General features: G+C 37.9%; 1 protein-coding gene across 2 annotated transcripts in view; it reads right to left on the reverse strand.

Annotated features, from left to right (window-relative positions):
• LOC127436151 (S phase cyclin A-associated protein in the endoplasmic reticulum-like) overlaps window positions 1-11487 on the reverse strand; it is a 182098-nt gene extending 170611 nt beyond the window's left edge. For both annotated transcript variants that reach the window (XM_051690107.1, XM_051690105.1), the window contains exon 1: window positions 11212-11487. In XM_051690107.1, coding sequence (XP_051546067.1) covers window positions 11212-11385 — 174 coding nt within the window. In that variant the 5' untranslated portion in view covers window positions 11386-11487. The remainder of the gene's footprint in view (window positions 1-11211) is intronic.
• Window positions 11488-11722: the final 235 nt, after the last annotated feature.

Genomic DNA, 11722 nt, shown 5'->3' on the forward strand with positions numbered 1-11722 from the left:
TTTGTATACAGCTAATTATTCAGTTGTTCGCTGGTTGTACGCCACCGTTATGCAAACGCAAAGCTGTTCCATCTGCCACATCAGAGAGAAGAATATTTCATAAGGCTCAGTGGCTTTCACACATGCATAAACAGCATACTGTCCTCATCTACCACAATTTCATGTCCTCGGGGTTAAAATACACGACTGACCTACTTAGCCAAATGACAGCAACCTTAGTTACACAGCTTTTATTCTCTTGAGATTTCAGAGAATATGGACAAATGAGCCTTTACGATTTCAAAACAGAAAGACAAAATTCAAAAAAGACACACAAGTAAATTGACTTGTTCCCTGTCAGTGGCGTGTTTGGACGGTAAATATTTACACTGGGTTCCCTGGGTTTTTGGGACATCTCAGTTTTGGATTTTGCATCCGTCTGTGCAAAATAATCAAGGTAAGCGTGGCTACCTGATCTCAGGTCAGCAATCCATGTGTGCTTGTGAAAATCCAGGCTAGTTACCTGATCACCGGCAGGACCCTTGACACCCAATGTCACAGTTCCAGACCTTTGCACTGCAAAAGAAGGCCGCCCTGCTCCCAAGAGCTGATTTCAGGCAGAATAACAGTGCAAGCTGAGCAGCAGCAGGGATAGGGTTTCACGACTGTAAGCGCGTTTAAATGCAGAAGCATGCAAAGGGAAAGCAAAAGACAGAAATATGGGTAGAGATTAGAGGGTACGTACAGAGTAGAAGTAGAGTCTGTAAGCAGGTTCTTCATCCATATCTGGCCCTGATATGCTACCAAATTCTCATCTAGGAACCTGTTTGCTCCCCTAACCGGCATCTCTGCTGCACACATGGCCTGACATAGTCATCTGACAGCTGGCCCAAAAATAGCCCAGTGAACGAGCGTGGCGTTCGGCTCCAGCAAACTCGCCCAGCTGAGTAGATGTCTCTGCCAATCAGGACTACTTAAGCAGGTCGGACTCTCTCTCTGGGCAATCAGGACTCTGCGACTTTGCCGTTACTGTTTTTGCTGTCTTGCTGGCATAGTTGTGGCAAGTCAATCTGTTCAGCTTGGTAGAGTACAGGGTGCTCCTCATCTCTCTCTCTCTCTCTCTCTCTCTCTCTCTGTCTGTGCAGTCATGTGCACATGGCAGGACGCCCACTCATCCAGCTTGTGCTGGAGGCGGCAGGACTGCGTTTGTCATCACGTCTGTATTAAGACACGCCACAAACTGTGCATTTGATTGGAGCTCAATGGCGCATAACTCACGCCAGGGATGAAGATGTAAACAGAGACATGCAAATGTGGAACAGACAGAGCCGCAAGGAGGATGGATCCTGTGCAAAAATACAGCGATATGGAGAACGCTGACCACACTAAAGATTTAGGTCAGTACAGAATAACTGGTATTTTTTTTTATTAGTATGATTGACTATTATTGTATGACACAGGTTGAAGGAGCATTAGTTTTCATTTTTCATTTTATTATTATTATTTTTTTTTTAATATATTTTCTTGTGCAAATACACAATGTGGAATCAATCAAATTAAATTCATGAGACACATTCCAATAAACGATTATTCTGAATAAGCAATCCTATGAGATTTTTAAAGGTTACATTATTGTATGTGGAATAAATCTCCAAATAATAATAATAACAATAACAATAAAAATGCTCTTTTCAGCTTATCCAATCCAGTCCTTTCCATTTTATCTGCCGTTTTGAAATGAGTAACTGTAATTGGAAGAAAATAAATTGTTTTATAAATAACTCAGAAAGGGAAACTGACATTAAACTGCTTGGTAACTTGTCCTCAAACTATTTTTGATGTAAAATTGTGCATGAACACGTAAGCACGGCATAGCTCGTAAATTCCAACATGTTCATATGTGAAAATCGACATGTAGCTCCCAAATGTTCCAGTACCCTTAAATCAACCCAGGAAAACAAAGTAATTGCGTTCACATAAACAATCAATTACAATTGAAAATATTATTCATTTTTGGGGCCACTCTGTGGACATTTTACCCGGAAACTGGAGCTCACACGTGCCCAAATGTTCAACAACACCTCCAACTTTGGCCACAGGGGGCAGTGTTTCGAATTTCTGTATGCAAAGACTGATTTCAGCAAAAGAATTTCGACCTACTGTCACCTAATTTACAGAGTGATCAGTCCGTAAGTTCACATGCATTAAAGGAACTGTTCATCATTTACTCACCTCACGCCATCCCAGATGTGTATGACTTTCTTTTTTCAGACAAACACAAATTATGGTTTATAGAAGAATATTTCAGCTCTGTAGGTCCATACAATGCAAGTGAATGATGGCCAGAACTTTGAAGCTCCAAAAATCAAATAGGTCAGCATAAAAGTAATCCATTCAACTCCAGTGGTTTAATCCATGTCTTCAGAACCGATATGATAGGTGTGGGTGAGAAACAGATCAATATTTTAGTCAATTTTTACAATAAATTCTCCTCCCTGCTCAGTCATCCATCTCCATTTTAACTTTCACATTCTTCATCTTTTTGTTTTTGGTGATTCACATTCTTCATGCATACGCCCCCACTGGGCAGGGAGAAGAATTTCTCAAAACACTAGCAAAAATGGACTTAAATATTGATCTGTTTCTCACCCACACCTATAATATCGCTTCTGAAGGTATGGATTTAACCACTGGAATCTTATGGATTATTTTATGCTGCCTTTATGTGCTTTTTTGAGCATCAACATTTTCTTTGCATTGAATGGAACTACAGAGCTGAAATATTCTTCTAAAAATCTTTGTTTGTTCAGCAGACAACAGAAAGTCATACACATCTGGGATATCAAGAGGGTGAGTAAATGATGAGAGAATTTGTGAACTGTGTGTGAACTATTCTTTTAAATTGAGAATAACATTATCATCTAGTTACAAGCTACATGGCATTTAATATGTTTGCTTTATGTTTAGTGGTGATAAAATAATAAATGATTAATATGTGACAAATGCATCTCAACAAATCATGACAAGTCTTAAAGGCATTTATTGGTTTTCAAACCTTTCCAGGCCTGGAAAACTCAATTTTATTATTCCATGACTTCTTAATGGTAGGGATGTCCTGATACCATTTTTCTGAGAGCAAGTATGAGTACCGATACATTCTTTCTGATACTCGCGATACCTGTTTTTTTGTTTTACTTTTTCTGAATTCCATATCAACAGATTATTTCAATTTTATCATCAAAATAGTGTTTAAATAAATAATAACTTTAAATCAAATGAAAATATAACAATTAATTTTCAACATAATGTTGTTGTTTTTTTTTAATCAAATGAAGTGCTTTTATACAGAACCTCACAGCACAAACCAAAATACAACATTGGAGTTATATTTTGTCAAATAAAGTGCTGCATAACAGAGCATCTCAGATGTGAGATATTGCTTAAATATAATAACACTATTGACTTATTAGTATTAGTAGTAGTAGTATTACAGTGAATATTACATAACTGTACAGTAGTGATCTATTTCTGTCATACTTTTATTCATTTAAATTGAGCTTTTATTTTGATGGAGCTTTCATTTTGAAGTGTTTCTGTGTGATGACAGCATCTTTTCAGTCTGGAAAAGCCAGGCACTACGTGACTCAAAGTGATTATTAAACTGCAAGAGCCTGCTATTTAATTAAATAAGTATGTACTCTGTATGTGCCTCGCGCTACAACATGAATCTGCGCTCTGTTCGCGGTCATCTGCAACAAACAGAGCGCTGGATGCTGATGACGGTATTTTCCCTGTATGAGCCAAGGAGGAGCTTTAAGGTATGTGCGGTGCAGCTGGTGTCAGCACAACACTGTCTTCACACATTCACTAGTGCACTGCTCACATCTGAAGCACGCAGCACATGCAAAGTAAACTATATATTTATCTCATTCGATTGCAGCTTTTGAGGTTAAATAATCTCACTGGGACATAACGTGATTTTAATTTGTGCACCGATTTATTTATTTATTTACAGGGTTGGGGAGTAACGGAATACATGTAACGGGAATACGTATTTAAAATAAAAAATATAAGTAACTGTACTCCACTACAGTTACAATTGAAATCATTGGTAATTAGAATACAGTTACATTCAAAATGTATTTTGATTACTGAAGAGATTACTTTGCATTTTATTGTCATTTGTTTCATTTAATATTTAGTCCTTTCAGATGGAAAACATTTATACATATAAATGATGCGATCCAAAGTGCATTGGAACAGCGGTGAAACACTTTCTTATGATGTGTTACATTCATACGAGCAGACAGAGAAGTAAGTTTGAAGTAAGTTTGGAGCAGAAGAAATAGAAATAAACCTTGTGTAAACTGTCAGCTTTACACTAAGCTAAAATGCTATTTCTAGCCATTTTACATGCACATTACCAGGCACGGTCATATATTTTTAATCAAGAAAATTCACATTGGATCATAATTTATTTTTTCTAGTAAGACTTTTGATATTAGGGCAAAAATCACATTCTTGATAATAACATATGTATCGTTTTCCTGTAAACATATCTAAGAGGTAAGTGATTCTAGAGTAATGGTAACTTGCGGATCATTCCATACCCATGGAGCATAAAAAGAGAAAGCAGTTTTACCAAGCTCCGAGTATACCCTAGGAACATTTAAATGAATACCATTAGTTGATCCAGTGCTATAATTGCTGGTGTGGTATGATAAAAGTCTGGAAATGTAAGAAGGAAGTTTGCCTAACAATGCCTTAGCAATAAATAGTAACATGTGCATTTTTCTTCTAAAATGCAATGGTGAGTACGTGAACCAACATTTGTTACAAAGTGTAATGCAGCATGATATACAGAATCCAACTTTTTAAGTAATGATGAGGTTGCATGCATGTAAATCACCATAATCTAAAACAGACAGAAATGTGTTTTGCACAGCCCTCTTTCTGGCTTCAAATGGGAAGCATTTTTTTTTTTTAACGAAAAAGGAAACCCAGCTTCGGTCTAAGCTTTTTCATCAGATTATCAATATGCACATTAAAAGCCAACTTTTCATCAAGCCAAATGCCTAGGTATTTGTATGAAGTTACTCTTTCTATACAAATACCATCTATGGTAGAATTAAAAGTTAGAGCGACAGTGAGTTCAAATCATACATTTCAAAATTTAGTTTTTTTTTTTTTTGTAATTTAAGACCAATTTTAATTTTAGCAGTTTAAGCTGCAATGAATGAAAGGAATCCTGCAGAAGTTCTATGGCTTGATTCAAAGAAGGTGCAACTGTATAAATAATTGTGTCATCAGCGTAAAAATGTAGCTTCGCTATATTTGTTCCTTGACCTAAATCATTTATAAAAATAGAAAACAAAATAGGAGCTAAAATAGACCCTTGCGGATTAACTGTTAGTGGTACTGAAGTATAAATAGTTGGAGTGGTGGTGTCATAGTGGGCTTAAGCACATAACTGGTGATCAGAAAGTTGATGGTTCAATCCCCACAGCCACCACCATTGTGTCCTTGAGCAAGGCACTTAACTCCAGGTTGCTCCAGGGGTATTGTCCCTGTAATAAGTACACTATAAGTCGCTTTGGATAAAAGCGTCTGCCAAATGCATAAATGTAAATGTAAAATGTAATTCTCTACCGAAACACATTCTTTCGATTAGATAGTTCTTAAACAAATTCAGAGACATTTCACTAAGGTCTATACATTCTCTATAACAGCAATTCACGATCTACAGATACAAACACTTTAGACAAATCAACAAATAAAGCTGCACAATGCTGTTTCCCATCTAAAGATTAGATAATATCATTAGTAACTAGCATAGCCACTGTTATAGTGCTATGGTCTGATCTAAAACCTGACTGAAATTCTTTTAGAATTTTATGTTCCGATAAAAACTGTTTTAATTGATCACTTACAAAAGACTCAAAAACTTTTGCCATAACAGACAGTCTGGAAATGGGACGATAGTTATTCACGTCAGAGGGGTCTCCACCCTTTAATAGAGGGAGAACCATAGCCGATTTCCAAGTACGTTGAATGACATTGACGCTGACTACCATCCCTGGAGTTCGCTAGTTCGAATCCAGGGTGTGCTGAGTGACTCCAGCCAGGTCTCCTAAGCAACCAAATTGGCCTGGTTGCTAGGAAGGGTAGAGTCACATGGGGTAACCTCCTCGTGGTCGTGATTAGTGGTTCTCATTCTCAGTGGGGCGTGTGGTAAGTTGTGCATGGATCACGGCGAGTAGCATGAGCCTGCACATGCTGCGAGTCTCCGCTGTGTCATGCACGTGATAAAATGAGCGGATTGACTGTCTCAGAAGCGGAGGCAACTGAGACTTGCCCTCCTCCACCCGGACTGAGGCGAGTAACCACGCCACTACGAGGACCTAGTAAACAGTGGGAACTGTGCATTCCAAACTGGTGAGAAAAGGGGATAAAATATATTTTTTTTAAAAAGAATCCTAAAATTTCTCACACAAGCTACTGCACAGTGATCACTAACATCATTACAAAAAACTACAACTGCAGAGAATCTGTGGGTGCATTTGTTAAGATAACATCAAGTAAAGTGGATTTGACCATATCTTTTTCAATTAACCAGGTTGGTGAATTTATTAATTGCACCAAACAAAGAGAGTCACAAATATCCTTGAATGGATTTGAAGACAGCGATAACCAATCCCAGTTTAAGTCACTGATTAAAACCAGCTCGGATTTAGTCAAATTGTGAAGCAAGTCAGTAAGTAAACCGATAAATGGCCATCTGGTGGGTGATTGTTTACGTAATGACATTCGTAAGTCAGATGGTATTGGTTTTTGGTATCAGAGCATTTCTATGAGTACATGAGTGTGGTATCGAACCGATTCCGATACCAGCATCAGTATCGAGACACCCCTACATAATGGGAACAACCAAAGGAATTCCAAATGTGTGAAGGACAGATGTCTAACTTTTTGGTAGTCACAGAAACACCATATGACTAGAACTCGACAAACAATAGGATTTACAGTTCATTTTTACTGATATTTACACTTCTTTGATTCATCGGTCATCAGTTTTTCAACATCGGACTTACCGATAAATGGCCCAAGTCCCCAGTCCCCGTTTTCTGCAATAAAGGTGCTGTAAATGTTTTTAGATGTTCTAAATTCCTCGTGACTGAGCCGTTGATTTAGCCATGCCCCGACATTCCAAAACACTGCACCGATACCATTGAAGCTGACAAAAAGCATGTTCCCAAGGTTGTCAAACAGAACAGTAGTGAAATACTGACAAATTATAAATTAGGAAATTGGCATTACACCTCAGTAATTCGCTGCAACAACAACACTATGAGAACGCACAAAATGACTGACAGGCAGAAAGCATCAGAGACTGCGGACAAATATTTGTTTGCCGTTTACAAAGTCTAAAGCGGCCACAGAGAACGGTGAGATATCTCATGACACTTATTTCAATTATATCTTTCAGCGAGTAGGAAACTTTTTTGCATACCTTTCTATTAAATAAAAAAGCTTACAGCACCTTTAATTATCATCCACATAATTCTTTCTAAAAAACAGTTTAAAATCTCCATGATAAGATGCAGCGTTTTGACTAAGCCTACCAGACAGGGAAATTTGTGGGGAAAGAAAATGACAATTAGAGCAATAAATGTGTCTTTTTATTTTGTGATGTATGAGAAGTTAAGCGCTGGTGTGTGATGTACATGAATGCATTTTGCTTGGATGCAGACACATTGCTCACAGTAAAAAATTTGTAAAGCTTTCTTCTTTGTAACCGCTATACGGTATTATACAAATCCAAAAATGGGACAAGGTATCAGAGAAAGGAAGGAGGTGACCACATTTCACCAGATTTGTAGAGAGCAACATCGCAAACTGTCAAATACACACTACCCTTTAAATTTTTGGCCAAAATAAAAGCTGGAAGTGAATGTGAAGTTAATAGGACAGAACTTTCAGCTTTCCACCAAAATAAAAGCACCAGATGAAGGTGACCTAAAAAGGACTGAAATTTGTTTCTATTGTACAAAAAAAACATATAATCCTCATAATAATAATTCAGTATTATATTGTATTAATAAAATTCAACTGGGCTACAAAAATTGTGTTAAAATGGACCTTTATATTTATGTAAAGTTGTTCTGAAAGTGTGTGTGTGTGTGTGTGTGATATGTATACAGTTGTGCTCAAAAGTTTGCATACCCTGGCAGAAATTGTGAAATTTTGGCATTGATTTTGAAAACATGACTGATCATGCAAAAAAAAAAAAAAAAAAGTCTTTTATTTAAGGACAGTGATCATATGAAGCCATTTATTATCACATAGTTGTTTGGCTCCTTTTAAAATCATAATGATAACAGAAATCACCCAAATGGCCCTGATCAAAAGTTTACATACCCTTGAATGTTTGGCCTTGTTACAGACACACAAGGTGACACACACAGGTTTAAATGGCAATTAAAGGATAATTTCCCACACCTGTGGCTTTTTAAATTGCAATTAGTGTCTGTGTATAAATAGTCAATGAGTTTGTTAGCTCTCATGTGGATGCACTGAGCAGGCTAGATACTGAGCTATGGGGAGCAGAAAAGAACTGTCAAAAGATCCGTGTAACAAGGTAATGGAACTTTATAAAGATGGAAAAGGATATAAAAAGATATCCAAAGCCTTGAAAATGCCAGTCAGTACTGTTCAATCACTTGAAACAACCACACCATCTTTTTCCAGAGCAGCCTGTATTTCTCCTGAGGTTACCTGTGGGTTTTTCTTTGTATCCCGAACAATTCTTCTGGCAGTTGTGGCTGAAATCTTTCTTGGTCTACCTGACATTGGCTTGGTATCAAGTCCCCGAATTTTCCACTTCTTAATAAGTGATTGAACAGTACTGACTGGCATATTCAAGGCATTGGATATCTTTTTATATCCTTTTCCATCTTTATATAGTTCCATTACCTTGTTACGCAGGTCTTTTGACAGTTCTTTTCTGCTCCCCATGGCTCAGTATCTAGCCTGCTCAGTGCATCCATGTGAGAGCTAACAAACTCATTGACTATTTATACACAGACACTAACTGCAATTTAAAAAGCCACAGATGTGGGAAATTAACCTTTAATTGCCATTTAAACCTGTGCGTGTCACCTTGTGTGTCTGTAACAAGGCCAAACATTCAAGGGTATGTAAACTTTTGATCAGGGCCATTTGGGTGATTTCTGTTATCATTACGATTTAAAAAGGAGCCAAACAACTATGTGATAATAAATGGCTTCATATGATCACTATCCTTAAATAAAAGACAGTTTTTTTGCATGATCAGTCATATTTTCAAAATCAATGCCAAAATTTCACAATTTCTACCAGGGTATGCAAACTTTTGAGCACAACTGTATATTATTTATATTCATCAGTGAATGCAATTATGTTTTACTGTCGTAGTCTAATGTTTATTTGGTTACCATTTTTAACCATTTAATCAGTGGCTTATTAGTAGTGTTTCTTTTTTTTTTCTCTCTCTCCCCAATTTGGGATGCCCAATTCCCAATGTGCTATAAGTCATCCTGGCTCATGCTACTCGCCGCGATCCAAGCACAACTTACCACGCGCCCCATTGAGAATGAGAACCACTAATCACGACCATGAGGAGGTTACCCAATGAACTCTACCCTCCCTAGCAACCAGGCCAATTTGGTTGCTTAGGAGACCTGGCTGGAGTCACTCGGCACACCCTGGATTCGAACTCGCGACTCCAGGGGTGGTAGTCAGCGTCTTTACTTGCTGAACTACCCAGGACCCTATTAGTATTGTTTCTTAAGACAAGCATTACTATTTCTATTGCACATTTAATCAGACCCCTAACCCCGTGTATTAAGCTACTGTGCATATCTTTTTCTGCAATGTTTGTGCAACAGACATGGATGACACACTGAAATAAACTGGCATTTTGAATTTACAAAAAAAAAAAAAAATTAAGGTAAGTGGAACACAAACAGCATAGGTAGTATGAAACAGAACTGTCAAGTCGTCATTTTTATTTGTACAGCGCTTTTCATGACACAAATCATTTCAAAGCAGCTTTACAGAAAATCATGCATTAACAGAAAATGAAACTGTAATATATATAATGTCTTAGAGTCATCATTGTGTAGTTTGATAAAATACGATTGTGAATTGTGTTTTAAAAATAAGCAAATAATAATTGTATTTAGAACCCCAGTGAGCAAGCCGAAGGCGACTGTGGCAAGGAATGCAAAACTCCATAAGATGTTGGTTAATGGAGAAAATAACCTTGGGAGAAACCAGGCTCACTGTGGGGGCCAGTTCTTCTCTGGATAACATCATGAATATAATGCCAATATTACTTATGTATAGTGCAAGTCATGGTTTAACATTATTAAACTAAGTAAGTGTTAAGGGCCATTGTTTAAACAAAGATTTTGTATGAAATGTAAACACAACTACAACCCTTATTAATTACCAACAACTATTTACGCTCCACATAAGCCCACATAATTAAAAATTCAGATGCAAGAGCCTATGGCCACTCCCTAACGCAATTTCACCTGGTAGATGACAAAAAAATCCCATAGACTTGCACTAAATGAGCAACTAGAGTCATTTCTAGGGATAAGGATATCATAGAGACTTGGCGGTTGGATCTTTTGACTACTTGGGCCTATAAATACCCATCTAAAACACCCCAACAACCACCAAGTGACACCCTAGCAACCACAATCTGCTAAACAAGAGGGCAAGTTCTCCTCAGAAACGCGCAATTCACATTTTCTTCTGAAAATGTAAAAATCCACTGTTCTTTATGATGAAACAACATTGTGAAAAACATTTACCATGAAACCAGTTTTCACAACATCCCATAGTTACAACAGGTACTGTTACTACTGTAAAAACATAACACATAGGGGATTGCCTTCAAACAGTGCAAAAAGTTGTTACTGTTATTTCTTTTTAATGTCAGAAGTAATCAAAATGATACCAGTTTAGCATTTTAATAACAATAATTGTAGTAACTTTGGTATACAGGCGGAAACTATGGTTGCCATGGTAAATTTTTGCAAGGGAATGCTCAAACACCCTAACTGACAGGTAGGTGACTACATAGACAGCATTTTGGGGCATCATTGCTGCTCTACGAACATCCGAAACTGCTGTCTATGTAGACAACACATTGTATGTTGGGACACAGCGGTTGTTTATTACCTTTAGGGCGATGTTGATGGGCGTATTCCTGCCTCTGCCTCCTCCATGAGATGATCCAGAACTGTTACTGCCCGATCTATCTCTCCCATCCCCGCACTGACCAGATCTTAGCCCGAACCGGTGCTGTTGACCCGCGCCTCGCCGGCGCCCATCGTGCCGGCCGTCCTTCGACATAAGCCCGGTGTCAAACGAGCGACTTTCAGCGGACGCGAACTTATCAACCAAACGACAGAAATTAAACAGGCCTCCGCTTCTTTCACACTGATGACTCTTGGTTTATGCAGAGCGGGGAAGACAATGCAGCGCCACCAGCTGGACCGGAGGGCAGGAGACTGAAGGGGACATTTACTTGTAGATCATGATAGTTCCCGCCAAAATGACAGTTAATACATTGGTTACAACAATAAAACTGAGTGAACATGATTTTATATCCACCACTCTCATTTAACATTGAACAAAATGACAAAGATTCTGAAAGCTTACACTGTTTGAAGGAGATAACATATTTATA

Source organism: Myxocyprinus asiaticus, chromosome 46 (genome assembly GCF_019703515.2).
Source record: "Myxocyprinus asiaticus isolate MX2 ecotype Aquarium Trade chromosome 46, UBuf_Myxa_2, whole genome shotgun sequence".
Taxonomy (NCBI): Eukaryota; Metazoa; Chordata; class Actinopteri; order Cypriniformes; family Catostomidae; genus Myxocyprinus; species Myxocyprinus asiaticus.